This window comes from Chenopodium album, chromosome 10 (genome assembly GCF_948465745.1).
Source record: "Chenopodium album chromosome 10, dcCheAlbu1.1, whole genome shotgun sequence".
NCBI lineage: Eukaryota > Viridiplantae > Streptophyta > Magnoliopsida > Caryophyllales > Amaranthaceae > Chenopodium > Chenopodium album.
Window position 1 is genome coordinate 15,450,577 of NC_137843.1, and position 21,292 is coordinate 15,471,868.

General features: G+C 34.2%; 3 protein-coding genes and 1 pseudogene across 3 annotated transcripts; 3 read left to right on the forward strand and 1 right to left on the reverse strand.

Moving 5' to 3' along the window:
- Positions 1 to 224: 224 nt before the first annotated feature.
- Positions 225 to 5,348, reverse strand: LOC145562293 (GDT1-like protein 5). The gene is made up of 13 exons (XM_081622515.1): positions 5,057 to 5,348; positions 4,877 to 4,945; positions 3,566 to 3,625; positions 3,427 to 3,474; positions 3,098 to 3,186; positions 2,948 to 2,984; positions 2,833 to 2,874; positions 2,056 to 2,124; positions 1,924 to 1,968; positions 1,734 to 1,795; positions 1,142 to 1,214; positions 972 to 1,064; positions 225 to 627 (listed from the first exon to the last, which is right to left on the reverse strand). Exons 1-12 carry the CDS (start codon positions 5,075 to 5,077, stop codon positions 996 to 998), a joined length of 684 nt encoding a protein of 227 aa, XP_081478641.1. The 5' UTR covers positions 5,078 to 5,348; the 3' UTR covers positions 225 to 627; positions 972 to 995.
- A 4,531-nt stretch (positions 5,349 to 9,879) lies between these two features.
- On the forward strand, positions 9,880 to 11,307 carry LOC145564922 (protein ASPARTIC PROTEASE IN GUARD CELL 1 pseudogene; annotated as a pseudogene).
- A 2,463-nt stretch (positions 11,308 to 13,770) lies between these two features.
- On the forward strand, positions 13,771 to 15,831 carry LOC145564923 (uncharacterized). Its single transcript, XM_081625078.1, has one exon. The coding sequence runs from the start codon at positions 13,771 to 13,773 to the stop codon at positions 15,829 to 15,831; it is 2,061 nt and encodes a 686-aa protein (XP_081481204.1).
- Positions 15,832 to 17,877: 2,046 nt separating this feature from the next.
- Positions 17,878 to 19,735, forward strand: LOC145563680 (ubiquitin-ribosomal protein eL40 fusion protein-like). Its single transcript, XM_081624113.1, has 4 exons — positions 17,878 to 17,994; positions 18,658 to 18,744; positions 19,034 to 19,329; positions 19,463 to 19,735. The coding sequence occupies exons 1-3, from the start codon at positions 17,892 to 17,894 to the stop codon at positions 19,150 to 19,152; spliced, it is 309 nt and encodes a 102-aa protein (XP_081480239.1). The 5' UTR covers positions 17,878 to 17,891; the 3' UTR covers positions 19,153 to 19,329; positions 19,463 to 19,735.
- Positions 19,736 to 21,292: the final 1,557 nt, after the last annotated feature.

The window sequence follows — 21,292 nt, forward strand, 5'->3', positions numbered from 1 at the left end:
TTGGATATTATTGCTTTATAATTTCCAGTTGCAAATGTTTAGTATCAATGAATAGTTATGCAGATCGTTGGCTGTGTCTACAGAGTGCATTGAGAAAATGGCTAATCTTCTTAAGCAGATGAATCATAATCAACCTGACTCTGCTTGATATAATGTAGGTTGTAAACTCAAAGCATACTCCCTCTGAATTGAGATATATGTGTAATACTTTTTGAATTGTAGAGTGAGTTGACGTATTCTTCAATAGATTCTATGCAAATTGACAGCATAACACTTCATACTAGTTTTAATTTTTATAAAGAAGCATACTATAACTACATCTAAAGGTAGATGCTATTATCCAGTGCCAAATCAAGCAGCATTTGACCCAGAAAATTTTGACTGGGGATTTGATGATTCAGTACAAAATGATCCAACATTAATGCTGACTCCTATTTTAAAACATGTGTGTAATCCTATAAATATAGTTCTGTACGAAATAACAAGATCCAGCAAAAAATGAGAATAATTCTACAATTATAGCTGCAGAGCAGCAAGCAACTTGTCATTTCAGAAGTCTCTTGCTCCCTTGTAGAACTGCAACGTTATTGTTTGATCTGTTTTGGAGCTTTGGCCGACCATTAATCGCTGTATCAAGCAAATGTATAAGCAGTTTTGATCAGATTCTGATTCTTGATCCAGAATAAAATGCAGAAACCAAATCCAAAGCTCTTTTTAAAAGTGGATTTTTCACTTTGTCCGAAAAGATGAGGCAAAGCTATTTTTGAGACACAATTACAAAGTACACATTCAGACAAGAAAGCTCATGATTCAGCCACATCAACAGCATTAAAGGGCATTCACAGGTTCTACCCTTCTACAAGTTGACTAGGTTCATATATATGAGCATGACATGCTTTTGATGCATACATGAAATTCATGCAGCTTTTCATACATACTATACAGAAATTGTAAAGGCAATATCTACGAACCTCTTGAACATTTTTACAAGGGGATTAGTCGACTGGAGAAAGGAACGATTGAATCCCAAAAATAATGAAAAGAATACCACCAAAAAGGGCAACCTGCAAGACGAGAGCAATTAATTATTAGAAGCCAAAAGCATAATATTGGAAGAAGGCATGAGCTTTATAATGTGTACCACTTTCTCGGATATTTGAGATGCCAAGCTCTTTCCACCCAAGACAGCAGCTGTGGTGCACAATGTTTGTCCTCTACAGATTGTATATAAGTGATATCAGTTAAGATAGATCCTGATACTAAATTGGGAACAAGAGATACCCTAATACTAATTAATTATTCTACTCCTATAGTGGGAGGCCAAAAGAGAGAGAAAAAAAAAAGGTAACAAGTACAGAATGCTGCAGCACTTTCTGAGTGTACTACTTATCACTCAAAACCTCTTTATGACAATAGGGAACTTGAGCAAAGCAAGGAGAAATAAGAATATACAGACCTGGTTCAAAAATGTCCCAAATTTTTACAAAAAACAGATCTTGACTAGAAAGTCAACAGCCAATCAATAGGGGTAAGCTTGGCCTGCCAGACCCTCTCGAACAGCTAAATCACTGCACTAATACCAACCATATGGTCATTACTACCCCTTCCCTTTTCCCTAGCTCACCTCTCTCTATCTTCACCCCCTCTCTCATTCTCTTCCATTGCTTCTTCACAATTGACCATAAGAATAAATTACAGAATACAGGAGGAAGGCCATAGGTAATGATACTTACAGAATTCCACCAAGCACAACACCAAATGGGTTCTCATTTGCAGCTAGACCAATGGTAGCAAGCTGAAGTATCACATTGCAAAATGTGAATTACACAGCATATTAAAGCTCAAGGGATGGCATATAAATCTATGCAGATAAATAAATACAAATTATCACAAAAACACATTCTTGAAGGTCCTTAATCTCACCTGGCTCTTATCACCCCATTCGCCAAAAAAAGTAATGGAGAACGCCTGCAAAACCACAGTAACTAAAGTGAGAAAATATGAATGGCGTCAACAGGAATTAAATATACATAGAAATCACAAATAGGGTGCTACCTTCAAAAGAATTGGTGAGAAAAACTGTGTAAGAAATGGCCTAGTCTTCTTTTTCTTTTCATCATCATCCTATAGCACAAAAAACATTGGGTATCTCCAATTCACAAGCATCCAGATCAAAAGGAAATCTTTTAAATAATATACAAAATACAAAGTATTTCCAGAGTAAAGGCCTACTGCCTTTTCAATGGCTGAGGTAAACTCTTTGTAATAATTGCTTAACAATAACTAAACAAGAGGGAAGAAAACCAAGTGAAGAGATAGCAAAGGAATAAATAGCAGAGGAACAGGAAAAAAATAAAAAGTGGGATTCGACTTGCTCTCACACTATAGATCCATCAAGCTTCAACAGATCAACAAGAATTTGATTTTAGGGTTGCTTCAGCAAATCATGAACTGTCTGAAGGAATTTTTTTTTTTTTTTTTTTTCATTTTGTTTTATTACATTAAGCAAAGATGTGGTGAAGGCACATGCATCCCTTGTGCTTGATGCCGTTGATGGTCACAGCCTAATGACCTCGCTCACATTTTAAAGCAGAAGTTTTACCAGATCAACTCCAAACATTTAACATCATACATTTTTCTTCAGTTTGTGGTTAAGAAACCTTGATAATGCAAGAGAATAAACAAAAATACATATGCAGGAAATACAAGCAACAAATACATTGATAACCTTGAAAAGGAAGATATAAAAGGAAAGAGAGATGGAGGCATCAAGAACAACAAAGAATAAGAGTACTGGAAAATTTGCAAGTGTGCACATATAAAGAATCTCACCTTGTTCACTTTAGCCGTTGTAGTGCCCTTGAAATCAGCATCCTAATCAAATCATAAGAACTGAGTTATAGCCTAAATTAGTACGAATTCAAGAAATGATGAGTTGAATACTAACCAACTGCTTTTCAACTTCAGCCAACTCTCCAGCTTCCCTACATAAATGAGATTTTACTGGCTTTCAGCAGAATGAAATTTAACTGCTTTTTTCAACATGAGAAGCACAAAGGAAGACAAATTGAACAAAGACCAAGAAGAAAATTATCACCCTTCCTGATGAAAACCATCCCATAGTGACCATAATCCAAATCCAAAGAACAACAATGTTGCAACATGATGAGTCAGCTTACGAGACATCTGAGTAATTTGCAATCACAAAGCATCAGATAGAAAAATGCAAAAAAGGAACATAAGTAAGAATGGCATCTTATTTTATTAAATAAGATTTTAAGAGAATGAGAAATATTATAACCAAAGCCAAAGGCATTATTAGATACAGCTTGTAGAGATATCATTAAAACATTCTCAGGGATATAAAACAAACAATCCCAATATAAGGCACCAAAGGGTGTCAAATTCTATAGAAGAACTCCTTACCAAATTAGGAGCAGCCCATCCAACAACAGCAGAGAGAATGGTCATCACCTAATTTGAAAGTTAATCAGACGAGTTAGACAGGCATCTGGAGAACATGTCCACAAATGAATAAATATGTAAGGCAAAAGGTTGCACTTACTATCAGAGCAGAGAGACAACCAGAAAGGACAAGTCTTCTTGGATGACGCATGGCTAAGATCTAGAAGCAAGGATCAAGGAAAACATCAAAAGCAAGATTTAGCAAAACTATCAACAATATATGGCACAGCATTAACTAAAAGGTAACATCTTGGGGAAGGAGGGCTTGACATACAGGGGTATCATTATAGTAATGATGCAAAGGTTAAAGGCACTTGATTATCATTATATTTTCATTCACAAGATCAGTATCCATCTACATTGCAAATTTAGGAACTATACATTTGTGGCTTATCCATGCTATCTTACTCGATTACTTCCATCTTTTTTTCATCTATAACAAACAAATATTTATAACATGACCACAATGTCTTTACAAAGCTTCAACCTACGGCATGGTCAATGGTGATGGATATTCAATTAAATGGGCCATGTTCATGTATAGTTCCAAACCATTTACATGTTGTTCCCAAAACTTACAACTTTTCTCTACTCTCTCTGTCCTTTTTTGTTTGCCCCATTTGACTTTTCATGGTCTTTAAGATACATTTAAAAAATATATATATATCTCTAATCCTATATGTGTAGAAGTTATTAAACTTCGATAATTTTAACCAATCTACTACGTAAAAAAAAATCTGTCTTGACTATGTTATCTATAATAGATTAGTGAGGATTTCTGGTCAAAGTTAACTTTGACCCCAAAAAATACAATGGGGCGAACAAATATAGATGGAGGGAGTATATTTGACAAAAAAATAAAAATTAAGACCAAGGTAATTTTCTTTTTTATTTATTCCATTTTCCCATCATTTTAGCTAAGGGTATCATTTATCACAGGTCACTTTAATCTATCCTTAACTGTTGAAACAGCAAAAGGTCATTTCCACTAACACTTATTCTTCCAAATAACCCCATATCCTCCCACTAATTAGTGATTCCACATGTCTTCAGTATAAAAATTATATGCATTAGATTCCACAAAAGAACCAAATTCTTTTCAAGCACTAACAATCAATCAAAGAGCACTTATGCTCCTTCAATTACAAACAAGATACAGTACTTCAACATAAACAGTTTTAAAAACATAATAAAAATCAACTCTTAGCAATTAAATTACATAATATTATTCAAATTTACAACACCCCAAATAAAAATCAACCCATTCAACATAAACATCTAAGAAAAATCAATTCTTGCAACATAGTATAACACAATAAAGATCAAATTAACAATTAACCCTCATAAAAAATAACCCATTCAACACATTCCAATAATAATTAGAAAACAAAAAATAAAATAAAATACAGACCGCCGCAGCAATGAAGGTCTTGTCACCGATCTCAGAAAGCACAGTCATGGCCAGTGATTTGGTAAACCCCTAAATTACAAAATATAAACAACCCATTAAATAAAAATTCGAAATCCAAAAACAAAAATTATACCAATGAACAATAAATATTAATTACAAAAAAAAAAACTAGAAAATCACCTGAACTACAGAAAGAGACATCCTTTCTTTTTTAAGAGTGAAAGGAGAAGAAATTATGGTTAGAAAAAACTCCAATTCTTCTTCTTTTTTCTTGTGTTGCAAAAATATGCAAGAAGAAGAAGTTTGAGTTAAGAGAGCTGGGTGAATGCGACAGGGGTTGAAATTATTATTAATTTCAAAGTTGATTTGCGTATTGGTTTGCCCAAAAACCCAATTATCTTGGGTTTTAAATAAGGGTTTGCTGATGAGAGAGAAAATGTGATGTTTTTGAAGGTGAAGTGAAGCTTAGCTTAGCTCACCTTTGTGGTTGTTTATTAGTCCAACTAGCCTTCTGGCCCGTGCAACGCACGGTTTATGTATAGGTATACTATATAAATAATTATTTTTTAATATATTATTGACAAATGAATAGTTTATAGAGGAGAAGAAGAGGTGAAAATTGAATGTAATTGTAGTAGACATTAAACTGGAGGAAAGTGAACCAAACAACATTCAATCATTCATATATGTATTGAATTAAAGTTTTTTTTTTCATATGAGAAAAGATATTTAAAAAAAAAAAAGATTAAATAAGGTGACATGTGGCATTGGAGAAAAAAAAAATGAAATGTACATGTGGCATTATAGGGTTCATGGTTTTTGTTTTTAAATACTAGTATAGATATAGACTAGTATAGATTAGGTGATTAATTTAGTAATGTCAATGATACTATTAACTTTTTGAGATCTTCTTTTGGATGGATTCCTTCTTGCTTGATCTCTATGTTGGTTTATTGGGTGGTCTTACTTTAGGGTTGGTGATGGAGCGAGATTGTAAGACTGGGTATAGAACGGTTATCGATCTATCAATTTATGATGGGTGAAAAATTTAGAATTAATGATTGTTTTGGTGGGTTCAAAATTAAATTATTCTCGCGCTTACTACTAATCTAGATATGAATTATTCGCTTAAATACGACCGTACTGATCAAATGTCAATTAAATGAGTTTTAACTAGTGCTACTACACTATACTTCGTATGAGGTTTTGGACCATATTAAACTGAAGACCGGTATTTCAAATTTCTCGACCTGAAGACTAAATCGATTTTCCTTAATCTGGTCCGATCTAGTCCAATTTTTCTTTATGTACTAGTTTTAAACACACTTAATTGCGAAAGATGATCACGGTTGTTGTTAAGGTACTAGTCGAGGAACATCAAAGTTATTTTTCATTCTCTTAGGAGAGGTGGAACCATATAACCTGTATGCAAGTGTTATGTTTAGGGTCAGGAAAAGGAGCTACGTTGTGTGTCCAGTGTCCTTAATCTTAGTCATAAAAGTGTACAACATCTTTGTTAAAAATTGAAAAGGTACACAAAACATAATTATCCCCTTAACTCAAAAAACGACCAAAAGCTAAACTCTTTAAAATAAATTATAGCATAACAATCAGATAAGGCAAGGTAGTATTTTCCTATCTTTTAAAAAGTATGAGAAAATATTTCTGAATAGTGTGAGAATAATTATAAATATTTGTTTACTTATATACCTATATTGATATAATGTTAATTGCCTCTAAGCTTTTCTTTGTGTGATTTGATTATTTAACTCTTATGAATTGTATTTGGACAATTATACCCTCTAAAATGTTTATTTACTTGTTTTCCTTCGTTAACGGCAATATTTTTTTGAAAAAAAAAAGTGTTAATAAGAAAATGTGCGAACATTTATACCCTTAAAAATATTTGTTTATATAGTTTTCCCTCATTATGTTGCCAACAACTGAAAGAGTTCTCTGAAAATGACTAGATTTGGTGCACGTATTAGCCACCCTAGTATAATAAAGTGTACGTATTGAACTTGTGCATGCCTAGAAGTCATTGTTCGTTTGATTTTAATGTACCACCTCTGTTTCTAAAAGTTCGACTCACTTACTATTCATGTGGTCAAAATAAAATAACTTTGACCACATTTTATGAGCTATACAATAGAAATAAATTAGCATGTGAAATCTTATTAGATTCCCCTTATTATAAGTAATCCAAATATCAATTTTTTACTCCCTCCGTCCCATAATTACAGGCAAATAACTCTAAAAAGTACGGTTTTTAAGGAGGATGGAAAAAGTAGAGGAAAAGTGTATGAAAAAGATAAAAAGTGAAGAATGTTGTATGGGAATAATAAAAAGTAGAGAATATTATATGGAAAAGTGAAAAAGTAGGTAATGATTTTTTGGGTAAGTGTGTTTTTTGTATGAAAAAGAGAAAAAGTAAGTAATGATTGTTTAGGTATGTGTGTAATTTGTATAGAAAAGCTAAAAAGTAAGTAATGATTAGGTGCTATTTTTAGTAATAGGAGGAGCATTTTGGGACACCCAAAATAGTATATTTGCCTGTAATTATGGGACGGAGGGAGTACAACTTTCACTTATGTACAACCGGAGTTATTCATGGTCAAAGATGGTCAAAAATGAGTCGAATTTTTAAAAATGGAGAGAATATATCTTTTTCTCAAACACGTACTTCGTATTTATTTAGTAATGTATATCAATAAATTAAATTTACATGTTGATCTTTGTTATTAATGCTTAATTATGCTTTCCTTAAACAAATGCTTTAATGATGCTTAATATTTGTAGTTATAGTTCATTATTTAGTAATAACAAATTCACATCTTGAACAATTGTCGTTATCTTATCGGTTTATTTAGTAATGTAGTTGTTAATCATTGTGTTTAGAGAGGGTAATAAGGTAACCAATAGGTTGGCTAGCCTAGGGGTCATTCTCCAAGAGAAGGTAGCTTATTGTGATGTTTCTCCAATTGAGATAAACAAACTTCTCAAGGAGGACTTTACTGGGGTAACTTCACCTTGGTTTATTAGTTTGTTGGTGTTTTGTTTTTCTTGTTCTTTGTTTCGGGCTTTTCCCCTCTTTTGTAGCCCAAAAAAAAAAAAAAAAAAAAAAAAAAATAAAAATCATTGTTTACAATTTTTTTAGAATTGTATTTGTCATTTTTTTTTTAAAAGATTGGAAAAACACACTTTAATAATCCCAACTATTGATGATTTATTTTTAATAATCCCAATTAAGGTTTATTATCTAATAATCCCAACTATTGGGTGTGTTTGCCTAGAGTAGTCCCAATGACCGGTAATCTACTAAAAGGGTAAAAAAAAAAAAAAAAAAAAAAAAATTTAAAAAAAATCCACTTGTTAGCATGTAATTGCTTCAAAATAAAAAAAAAAAAAAATTAATTTTTTTTTTTTAAAAAAAAAACCCCAAAACCCATCCCCAACCACCTCCTCCCCCTTCCCCTCCACCGTGAAACCCTAAGGCCCAACCTCAGGCCATCGAAATTTATTTATTTTTTCTTTTTTTTTTTTTAAATTTTAGACTAATCACATGTTGACACGTGAATTGGTTATCTGCTACAACAAGTCATTGACTTGGTGTTGACCGGTTAGGACTATTGTAGGCAAACATACCCAATAATTAGGTTTATTAGATAATAAACCTAAAGTTAGGTTTATTAAAAGTAAATTGTCAATAATTGAGATTATTAAAGTGTTTTTTTTCCATTAAAGGTAACAATTTAATAAAACAGTCAACGTCGTCTAAGTGAAATAACCAAGAATGTATTACAGAGTACTCCATACGAAGTAATCACTCCATGAAGCTCAGCTACATATCATGGTTTTGTTTTTTTTGTTGCACAATGGAAACTTCCAATTTGGATTTCCATAATGAAATTTTAAATTGCTACTGTACACTAGTAGTGGTTAGACACTGCCATACTAGAAAGCTCAAACTCCCTATTGATCTGATGTATCCTAATCTCTTGACGCAGATGAAAGGAGGAAACTTCCTCATGGGCCCAATTATGCCTTTTGTTTGTCTTACTCAATGTAGCTGCACCAGGTTGATCTGCAAGATAAATGTTCAGAGTTTATCCTGTGTTTAAGGGGTCGTGTTATGTTCACCTTATTTTCACTTATTTTGAAAAATTAAGGTCAAATAAGAGCTAATAATTAAGCTCAAATAAGGCCATATATAAAAGTACATGATACAATTTAAAAACAATAAATCAGATAAATTAAGTAATTAAATGAAAAATAAGTGAATAAACACGTCCTTGTAAACTATTTTAAGACGTAGAGAACCCGTGCTAAAGATTATAGCTACTTTAATAAGCTGAAATCAATATAATAATAAATCAAACGTAGTACTACTAATCTTAATTCTACCTAACATTACCAGAAACATATGAAGTGAAGACTTCTTAAAACTACCTAATATGAGTAACTCCTTTTTGGAAATTAGCAGCTGCTTACTTTGCCTCGGATGTCGCCATATATCACTAGAGACTTATTATGCATCTGCTGATCTATTTCTTGATGATATGTCTGATCTTATTTAGCATTAAAAATTACGTCAATATAAAATTAAGTGCGAAAAGATTCTCATTTCATTTATTTCTTACAGAGTAAATAAGTTGATTGAATGATACTCCGTAATCTTTTTGAGTTTTATTGTTTGCCAATGATACGAGCAAAAGATTGAAGCATTATCTCAGCCTCTCATCGTCTTCATATCCAAACACAAAATTGACAAAAAAAGTATCACAATTCACAAAATAAATATATGTTGGTAGTATGTTACAAAAGTTGTTGGGGGTGCTATAATCCTAATCTTCTAATTTGTTGTAGCAGTTTACTACCTATACATCTTTATACATGATCATCTAAAGCTCCTCCTTAATTATGTCTTAATTTCAATTATTGTCGGACAACACTCCTTTAAAACTCTCACCTTACTCCTTGCTATTTCACTCCAATTTTTCTTAATGGCTAAATTATCCCCTAATACATGTATTTTTGCTCTTTTGGCAATCTTAACTATTTTTTCATTACCATTGTTAGCTTCTTGTAGGGATTATTCACTTTTTAGGTCCAAAACTAAAACCTTAGATGTCAAAACTTCTCTTCAAAAAATAGCTCCAAATTCCCATAAATTGTCTAATGTGCAACATTTCCAAAGCACGGATAACTCTTCTTTCAGCTTAAAGCTACACTTACGTCATCCATTGTACAAAAATAAACATGACGACTACAGATCACTCCTTTTGACTCGGCTAGCTCATGACACAATTCGAGTTGGCTCGATCCATACACGAGTCAGTCTTGCGGCTGAACAGAATCTAAGAGCCCCCATTGTCTCGGGTGTAAGCCGAGGAAGCGGGGAGTACTTTAGTCGTGTCGGTATCGGAAACCCACCACGTGAAGCATATATGATCATTGACACAGGAAGTGACTTAAGTTGGGTACAATGCCAACCTTGTACTCAATGTTACACCCAACCCGACCCGATCTTCGACCCAACCCAATCTACCTCATTTGGATCCCTCCCATGCAACTCCACAATATGCAACGCCCTAGACGAATCCGAGTGTCGTTCGGGCAGCTGCATCTACGAGGTATCTTACGGGGACGGGTCCTACACCACGGGCGACTTCATAACCGAGACCCTAACTTTCGACGATGGGGACACCATCCACGACGTCGCAATCGGATGTGGGCACAACAACGACGGGTTCTTCACTGGGGCAGCCGGGCTACTCGGGCTTGGTGGAGGATCATTGTCATTACCCTCTCAAATAAACGCCACGTCGTTCTCCTATTGTCTCGTAGACCGCGAATCTAACTCAACCTCCTCCCTAAACTTCAACACCAATGCATCAATACTTCCAGCTGATCCAACCCTAATCACAGTACCACTTCTAAGTAACCCTACTGCCGAAACATTCTACTACCTCGGGCTCACAGGCCTAAGCGTAGGCGGTACAACACTATCAATCCCTAGTAGATCATTTGTAATAGACAAGGATGGGAGCGGTGGGGTGATCATCGACACCGGAACAGCCGTGACACGGTTGGAATCACGGGTGTACGAGTTGTTACGAGACGAGTTTCGTAAGGGGACTAGTCATCTACCAACGGCAGATGAAGTGGCAATATTTGATACATGTTATAACCTTAGAGGACAAGAAAGTGTGGAGGTTCCGGCGGTGGAGTTTCACTTTGCCGGTGGAAAGAGTTTGGCATTGCCGGCGAAAAATTACGTGATTCCGGTGGATACAGAAGGGACGTTTTGCTTAGCATTTGCACCAACAACAGCATCAATGTCTATAATTGGAAATGTACAACAAGAAGGGATACGTATTGGGTTTAATCTTGTTTATTCCTTAGTTACCTTTGAGCCTAATGAATGCTAATATTTTATAAAAATTAGGTTTAGGTGTATTATTATTTATATTTCAAGGTTTGTGATACATGGAAGAATTAATAATTCAATAGTACTATTTCAAATTTGAGTGACAATTTTTTGTTGGTAACTTGGTATGTATCAAAACCTTGCAAATTTATATTTTAAGCAGAATGGATTGAACTAAGTAATCTGATGATCTAATTTCTATCTCAATTTTTTGTTGACTATCTTTCACAGATATATGAATGTATGATTCACTTTATCAAATTAGGGTGTAATGTAAGGATAAGGAGATTCAAACCCTCAACCTTTATATAACAAAGGTGACTACTTAACCATCTTAGCCAATCATCAACTATGTCATTAACATGTAAAAAAAATTATATAAATGCATACTACAAACCTACAAGGTTCAATTAAAAAAAAATACTTAAAGACGTACAACGACAATTTCAGTTTTAAAAAGTCTTTAATAAAATTTATCAATTGCACGTCTACAACACTATAACAGTAGCAGCCTGAGGCAACGCTCGGACTACTCACTAGTTAGATTATTAAAATGTATTTTTTCCAGATTAGTTGAAACTTGAAAACATTTACTTGTGAGTTGTGTCCTTCTTTAAATTAGGCCCTTTATCGACTTGTCGCATTGGCCCAATAAGATTGGAGTATAATTTTTTCTCATCTAACCCAAATACAAATTTTTACCTACACCCCTATGTAGGCAGCGTTACCTGCACCCCCCTTCTCTTATCACGATGACGTCACTTTGTTATTTTTCCATTTCTAGCCATCTATAATATGTTCATTTCTATATTAGTAAATGTTCAATTTTGTATCCATCACTAGTGGAAAAAATCTTATTTGTAACAAGCTATCCGTAACGGGCACATGAAATTCCGTTACAATTACCTCATTTGTAACGGGCAAATTTAATGTCCGCTACGAAAAAGTTGTGACCTGTGCCAAAAAAGAGATATTCGTAACGGATAGATTGGTGCCCGTTACGAATAAGTTGTTAATCGTAACGGACGTTATTCTTCCCGTTACGAATAATCAACTAATCGTAACCAACATCTCTGCCCGTTACGAATAAGTTATTATTAGTAACTGACGTTGTTCTGCCCGTTACAAATAACTAACTAGTCGTAACTAACTAGTCTTGCCCGTTACGAATAAGATTTCAAAGTAAACCCTATTTTTCACTTTCCCCTTTCTCACTCTCGATGTCAGTCAAAAATTTCCCCCTTCTCTCAGCTCTCCCACGTCCTCACCTCCCACCTCCCACCTCCCTCAACCTCATTGAAGCGCACCTCCCACCTCCCACCTCCCTCGTCCTCGTCCTCACCTCCACTCCTCCTCCATTGTTGCGCACCCTTGAGTTTTCCATTAAAGCGCACTCTTGAGTTTTCCATTAAAGCGCACTCTCACACTCTGAGTTCTCCATTAACGCGCGGTCTGAGTTCTCCATTGAAGCTTTGTCTGATTCTCCATTGAAGCGCACTGAGTTCTCCATTGCAGCGCACTGAGTTCTCCATTGAAGCTCGGTCTAAGTTCTCCATTGAAGCTCGGTCTGAGTTCTCCATTGAAGCGCACTGAGTTCTCCATTGAAGGGCAGTCGGAGTTCTCCATTGAAGGGCACTCGGAGTTCTCCATTGAAGCGCACTGAGTTCTCCATTGAAGGGCACTCGGAGTTCCCCAATTTTTTAACCCTTGTTTCTTGTAAGTTGCTTAATTGCAATTACTTAATTATAGGTTTTTTTTTTCCCCAAATTAATTGATTAATTTTACATGTTTAAATTGATTCTTGATTTTGCTAGGAAATGGGAGTGAATTGAAATTGATGTTTTAGGAGTACCTCGGTCCTCAGCTCCCTCAACTCCATTGAAGCAGCTTGATTTCTTGGTGACAATTTGGTATGATTAATTAATTGACTTGTAGTTTGTTTTTTTTGTTTTGTTTAATTTACTTCCAACTTTCTGCAAATTCAAATTTGTTTTTTTTTTCTTTTTTTTTTGTCTAATATTTTGTCAATTTTTGTTGTGTTAATATTTATAATGCATTATATCTTCATATGCCTAGATACCCGTTCAAGATTTACTCATTAGGAGTAAATCTTGAATAGTCCCCGTTTGGGACTGTTCTTGGAATTGTATTCTCACTTAGGATGTAAATGGTTGATTGTTTTTCGGAAGTAAAGGTAATTTCGTGTAAGCATTCCGTAATGTGTTCTCTGGGTACATACGTAATTAAGAAATCAATTACGTCGTGTACTTGGAGAACCGTAGGGAAATGCTGCCGAAATTTCTTTAGGTCCGAAAAGTGGTCAACCATTTTCTAGTGGGAATACACTTCCAAGGATGGGTTAGGTTGGAGCGATAAGGACCTTTGAAATCATGCATTTGGAGTATGTTGATATGTGATGTTGAATATAATTTCTTTCTTGGGATTTAATCATACATTGTTAGAAATGGACCGTCGTTGGATGTATAATGCTTCTCGAACCACACCGGAATACTTAGACGGGGTCAAAGAGTTCTGTAGAGTCGCAGTGCAACACCAATGGAGTACTCTGGTTGAACAAAGGCTAACCAAAGCAAGACCTATTTTCTGCCCTTGTCGTGATTGTAACAATGTGAAAAGGTGGGAAGACATTAAGAAAATAGAGGACCATTTGATTATTCGTGGGTTTATGCCAGACTACAATATTTGGTATTGGCATGGTGAAAAATTTCCTCCCATGGATAATTCTTCTTCTATTAACGGCAATGGCAATGAAGCTGATGAATTTAAGCCAAATGGTTTTGAGGATAATGAAGTGGGTTCTAATGATGACATGGAGGAAGATAGGATAGATGAGATGATAGACGGGTTAGGTGATCATGTTAATGAAGATTCTCATATATATGAGAATGTGTCGAAAGCAGCTGAGACACCGTTGTACCCTGGTTGTTCTAAGTATTCCAAGCTTTCTGGGATTCTAACATTGTACAACTTGAAAGAGAAGAGCGGGTGGACCAACACTAGTTTCACTTTGTTGTTGGAAACCCTCTCTGATATGTTTCCAGAAGGAAATGACATTCCTAAGTCGACTTACTATGCGAAGAAATTGATGTGTCCATTGGGTTTAGAGTACTCCAAAATCCATGCTTGTCTGAATGATTGTGTGCTATATCAAAAGGAGAATGCAAAATTGGATGCTTGCCCAAAGTGTGGTGTGTCACGATACAAGCGAGAGGGCTCAAATAAGGATCCCTTGAAGTGGCCACCAGCTAAGGTAGTATGGTATCTTCCCATAATACCAAGGTTGAAGCGCCTGTTCTCAATTAAGGATGAAGCGAAAAAATTGGTGTGGCATGAAAATGAGAGGAAGAAAGATGGGTTGATTAGACACCCGGCTGATTCATTGCAATGGAAAAACATTGACAAGACATTTCCAGAATTCGGGAAGGAGCCGAGGAACATAAGACTGGCATTAAGTACGGATGGGATGAATCCATTTAGCACTCTTAGTAGTCAACATAGTACATGGCCCGTTCTTCTGTCAATATACAACCTACCTCCTTGGTTGTGCATGAAGCGCAAGTACATCATGTTATCACTTCTAATCCCAGGTCCTAAACAACCTGGCCATGAGATAGATGTTTATTTGGAGCCCCTTATTGACGATTTGAAACTGTTGTGGGATGAAGGTGTTGTGACATTTGATGCTCTTTCAGGTACAAATTTTCGATTAAGAGCCATGGTGTTTTGTACCATAAATGATTTCCCTGCGTATGGAAATTTGTCAGGGTACAAAGTTAAAGGAGAAAAACCATGCCCTATTTGTGAGGATGACATGGAAATTACACGCTTGAAGCATTGTGGCAAGAATGTGTATATGCATACTAGACGATCACTTCGTCGAAATCACCCATACCGGAAGATGAGACAACAATTCAACGGGCATGTTGAGAATGGAGTGAGTCGTGAGCCATTGACAGGAATTGAAGTGTATGAGAAAATTAAGAATGTTAAGACAATCTTCGGTAAGATGCATAGAGAAAAATCGAAGAAGGGTGTGTTGTGGAAAAAAGTGTCTAAGTTGTGGGATCTGCCTTATTGGAAGCACTTGTCGGTTCGACATTGTCTTGATGTTATGCATATTGAAAAAAACGTTTGTGAGGCACTAATTGGGACTTTGTTGAATATCAAAGGGAAGACAAAGGATGGTGATAATGTGCGTAGAGACATGAAGAAAGCCAAAATTCGACCTAAGCTATGGCCCGAGGATAATAACACAGCGAAAAAAGCATTTTTGCCCCATGCGTGTTATACATTGTCTAGAGAAGAAAAAAGGGTCTTTTGTGAGTGTTTGAAAGGAATCAAGGTGCCGACGGGGTATTCATCGAACATAGGGCGTTTTGTTTCTACTACTGATAAGAAAGTTGTTGGTATGAAGTCCCATGACTGTCATGTGATGATGCAAGTGTTTATGCCAATTGCACTCCGAGGCCTTATGCCAAAACATGTTAGGCATGCTGTTCAATAGTGTCAATGCATAGTGGAATATTCAAATTAATTTCTTTTTTGTATTTGTGATTTAAAAATGTGTTGTTACAATTAGATTTTATTATTTTATTGATTTACACAAGATTTTGCTTGCATTTTTAAAATATAAAAAGGAACATACTTCTTAGTTGTACATACTTATTAGTTTTAAATCAAATACATCTAATAATATAGAATTATCCTTCTTGTTGCACTCCTAATCCATGGTATAAAGCATTTAATAAAGTAACAATCAAAACACACTATACACATCGTTTTTAATTTAATACATTTGATATAAATAAAATTTATATGGAATCATCTTCCTTGTTATACAATTATTGTACCCCTTCTACTCTTGTGGTGTTGCGTGTTTTCTTGGACACCTATCATTTTGTCAATATACATGTGATTTTCTTCAACCTTTTGTTTTATTTCATTGTCCTGTGTTATAAGATATCAAAATATTTTACAATAAAATATTAGTAACAATTAAAACACACTATAAACTAAACAGGATGATTAAATAAACATTTACAAAACCAAAAATGAACACATTACCAAAAAATGAACATAGTTCAATATGAGAATGAACAATTATTAATATCTAAATGAACATCTTTCATTACAAGTAAGAATGAACAAATATATATTAAAATTTAATTGAGAATTTTTCAATATGATAACAAACAAGTATTTACATTGAAACGAATATATTTTAATGTGAGAATGAACAAGGATACAACTAAATGAACTTAATATAAGAATAAATATGGTATTAAATTACAAATGAACATCTTTTAATATGAGAATGAAATCTACAAGGAATGAACATGTATCAAATTTAATTATACATACATTAATATGAAAATGATTATAAATGAACATGTATTCCATATATATATACACAAACTCATACATACCGAATCTGCAAAAAAAATAAAAAAATAAAAAATATTAGTATCGTAAATGAACATTCAGGCAAAAATTAAAGATGCATATAGAAATGAACCTTTTATAAAATTCTAATTATCATCAATTAACATGTTAATGATAAAATATTAGTATCGTAAATGAACATATATCTAAATGTGAATGAACATCAATCAAAACGAGAATGAGCATCTATCAAAAAGAAAAATTAAATTCTTAGTAATCCTACGAAATAATTCAATTAATCCAGAAAATTACAACAGTTTACATAAATTTCAACATTTTGAGTCCAATAATTTTATAATTTAAGAACATACCATAAATCAATTCAATACAACACTAGAGAATTCAAAACTCTAACATAATCCAACCATAATTATATTACTTTAAAAAAAATTATAATTTCACAAACTCTTATCAATATTTTATAGATCTAGAGAAAAAAAAAGGAGAAGGCAATATTTTCGACAGTTTTATTTCCGACGAGATGATTCCAGCGAAAAATGTGAGAAGATTTCGATAACGTTGATAATAACAATTACGAATTACAATCGGATTGCAATTTTTTAAAGTAGCACAAGAAGTACACGGTTGTTTGAGAAGAGAGAAAATAAAGAATTGTGGTCTCTGGAAGTTTAGAAAGAGAAAATAAGAATCGTAGTTTTAAAGAAAGAAAATAAAGATGATAAAAGAAGTTTATGAAATGAGGAAATCTGATACATACATTTATGGTAGCCTGGTAGGGGTGTAGGTAGTACAACCTCTATACTAGGGGTAGGTATTAGTAAAATCCTTTCAGTCATAAATTGGAGGATAATTTTTCATACTTGGCTAATTATTTATTTTTATTTATTTATTTTTTTTTTTTTTTTGAAAAGAAACCATATATTTTCGTTTGAGGGAAAATAAGTTATTGCCTTGGAGCAAGGTTTTCCTTGTTAATTTAATTTTTTTTTCTTTATAAGTAAAACAACGTATTGCCTTGGGGCGAGGTTTTCGTAGCTCTTTTTTTTTAGGCAACTAAGTTTTATCCCATCACCATTAATCCATTATAAATACAACCCAAAGATCATACTCTCCTATAACACCAAGGTAACCTGCATGAGATCGAGATTGAGATCAAAGAAAATGCAAGTCTTTGTGAAAACTCTTACCGGCAAGACCATCACTCTCGAGGTCGAAAGGAGCGACACCATCACCAATGTTAAGGCCAAAATTCAAGACAAGGAAGGTTTTACATCTCTCCGCCTTCTACCCTTTTTCTTTCTTTAATTTCAATTTCTTCAATGTCATGCATCATGCATGCTTAGGGTTCGTTTTAATTTGTATTATATGCTTTCTTCGTTTTTATTTACATGTTTTAGTTCACTTGTCACGTTTGGTGATGCCTAACAAAATAGTTATGCCTTGTTTTATTATGTAAGTCTCATATAGTATTTTAGGCGTTTCAAAAACATATACTCATATTGAATATATTCTATTTTTAACTTAGTTTTTTACTCCTTATTTCCTATTTTATACCGATTAAATTCTAATCGGTTAAATTAATTGATTGTTGATTGATGACATGAATCTAAGTAAAGAAATTCCTCCCTTGAATTATGCTTTTTTAAAAAATCAAAAAATTTAAATAAGGCAAATTAATTATAAACTGTTTTTGTTTTTTAATGTTAGATTCCAAATATTCTTTTTTTTTTTTATTTTTTTATTTTATGTGATTAATTTACATGGGACTATCATCAAATAGAAATAGAGTGAGTATAATAAATGTTAAATAATTAGAATGACAAGACGTGTTATATGTAGAATGCACATAATTGTATATGAATCTACCAAATAATTAACGTGCATAAACCAGCAGTACGTAATACTATAATTTTGGTTGATTTTGAAGGTATACCACCGGACCAGCAGCGACTAATTTTCGCCGGAAAGCAACTAGAGGATGACCGTACTCTTGCTGATTACAACATCCAGAAAGGTATATTAGTATGGTTGTTCACTACTTGTTCATAATACCCTTAATTTTAAGTGGTTGATTAATGTAGTATGGTTGTGTGTTAGTATTTAATTTGATTAGTGCATAATTTTACAAATTTATAGATGAATGATCTATTTTCCTTTAATTAACTTTAATTTGTGTCTATACACTGTGTTAAAGATTATTTTGATGTGTTTAATTTAATGGTTTATTTCTTTCTTAGCCTTACTTTTATTTGTTGTTATTGATTGCTTTTTTTGTATGTTTGGATAATTTGGTGCAACTGTAGAATCAACTCTTCACCTTGTGTTGAGGCTTAGAGGAGGATCTGGAAAATTAAGTTATCCACCATCTTTGATGGCTTTGGCTCGTAAATCTAACCAGGATAAGTTGATTTGCTGCAAGTAAGATTTTTGCCTTTGCTTTTCTCATTGCTAAACCCCTATTTCACTCGGGATTTTTTTTTCAACTCATTTTAACATACTTGCCAATGCAAAACTTTTGAACGTTGGTGACAGGTGCTATGCTCGCTTGCCTTTGAGGTCTACTAATTGTCGCAAGAAGAAATGTGGACATTCTAATGAGGTATTGCTTGCTACCATCTTCTAAAAACTTCATCCAATAATTAAACTAGACCCTTTTCCATAATTATGAACATATTTTTTTAATCTCATACTAAGCTAATTGATAATTGTGCTTGATTGATTCTTTTCAACAGCTAAGGCGCAAGGCTATGATTTTCACTAATGGTAACAAGGGATAGAGGCCACATTTGGTTGAGATTTGCACAAGTTTTAGCATTATCTAATAAAAGTTGTTTCTGAACAATTGTCTTATGTCCATGGTTTTGATGATTTCATTAGTATTTAACCTAGAATTTTATTATTTTTATAAAAGACTTGTTATCAAGCCTTCACTCTTAGAAGTGAATATTACTTGTTGGCTTGCTTATAGCAAATTATATTTCCCATTTGAAGACATTTTATGGTTATCTATGTTATTTGCTTCGTATTTTATCTGTGTAGATGATTTAAATATTTCAGTGTTAACCTATTCTTACCAATTATTTAAAATTAAAAAAAAAAGAAAAAAAAAGTTGTCTATCAATAATAATAGTAAATTTCTTTTATTCTTAAAACCATTCTCAATTTGATAAAGTTGACATTGGTTACAAAATGCTAGATTAACTAAAATTTTTGCGAAAAATCATTATTAATATCACGTTTGATAAATTTTACAAGTTCAAGGCTACCAATGACATTTAGAAGATATTTTGGCTACCATTGATTAATGTCAATAACACAAAGCTTTCAATGAAAATTTTCCAAAAACAAAAAAAGGGAAAATTGTCAACATGAATTTATGATTTGTTCTTTTCACCTGGTGTTTCGGGTAAAACAATGGGACCTTCGACAAGGTTCTTCTGAGGTGGCTGAAGACTGGGCTCGGTCCAAGTGGTGTTGGGCCGAGGGTTTCCTGCATAGCAAACACACGTAAACTAGCCTCGGGGGTTGTGCCGAGGGAGGCCCTCCGATGCCAAAGTCAGTACAGTGTGTAGAGAGAAATAGCTATGCAAGAGTATTAATTGCTTGAGGCTATATGTGAATGCATAATAAATGGTACAATTGATGGCTTTTATACCTTTGCATAGAAGAATGGGCCTAAGCCAAATGAGCTTGCCACATGGACTTAGACCTTAACTTGACTTTGACTTGGCATGAATTGGAGAGTTGAACCTTGGACCTTGGGCTTAGAATTGAATCATTTATGGACTAGGCCCAATTAGATAAATTGGACCCCAACAACTTGCCCCCCAGACCCGATTTGGAAGAATGAAGGGTCGGGTTTTAATTAATCAAAAAATGGAGGGAAGTAAATGATTTAATTAATCTAAAAAATTTGAATTTAAACTGCAATTAATGAAGTAACGGCAGTTTGGATGGATAATGGAGGAAGTTGGACGGATAATGGGCAGTTAATTTGGAGGGAACGTGTTTAACGGTTACTTAGTGAGGGATTTAAGAGAAATTAAGTGCACTGACCCATAGAATTCCCATTTCTGGAAATATAAGGTCGGATTTTGCACTCTCTCTCCTCACTTCTTCACAAATTCGCACTCCAACTCACGAAAACCCACTGATTCCGATTCAAAACTTCACCAAATTCTCAAAATTTAAGCTTTGAAATTGAAATTCGCTGCTCCGAACTTGTAGATCGGTAAATTCCGCATCAGATTAAGGTAACTTTATTTGATTCTCTTTCGATTTTTCTCGAATTTGGAAGCACTCCCCTTTTTCTCGATTTCTCTTTTGAAACTCCGACACGGCTAGAGGAAGAGCGTGTCAAACCTGACAACCCAAGCAAACTCGGCATCCAAGGGACCGAGTTGACAGTTGGAATGGGGAAAGAGTTGGGCCCGACCCGGAAGAGGGTCTCCGGGCAGTCCCTTTATCTTCGGCGCCTCCCGGAGGAACAGGAGAGGCGAGCGCTTCTGGGTAGGAGGAAGCTTCAGCCGCCGCACCTTGGGACTTGCTCCCTGGGTTTAATG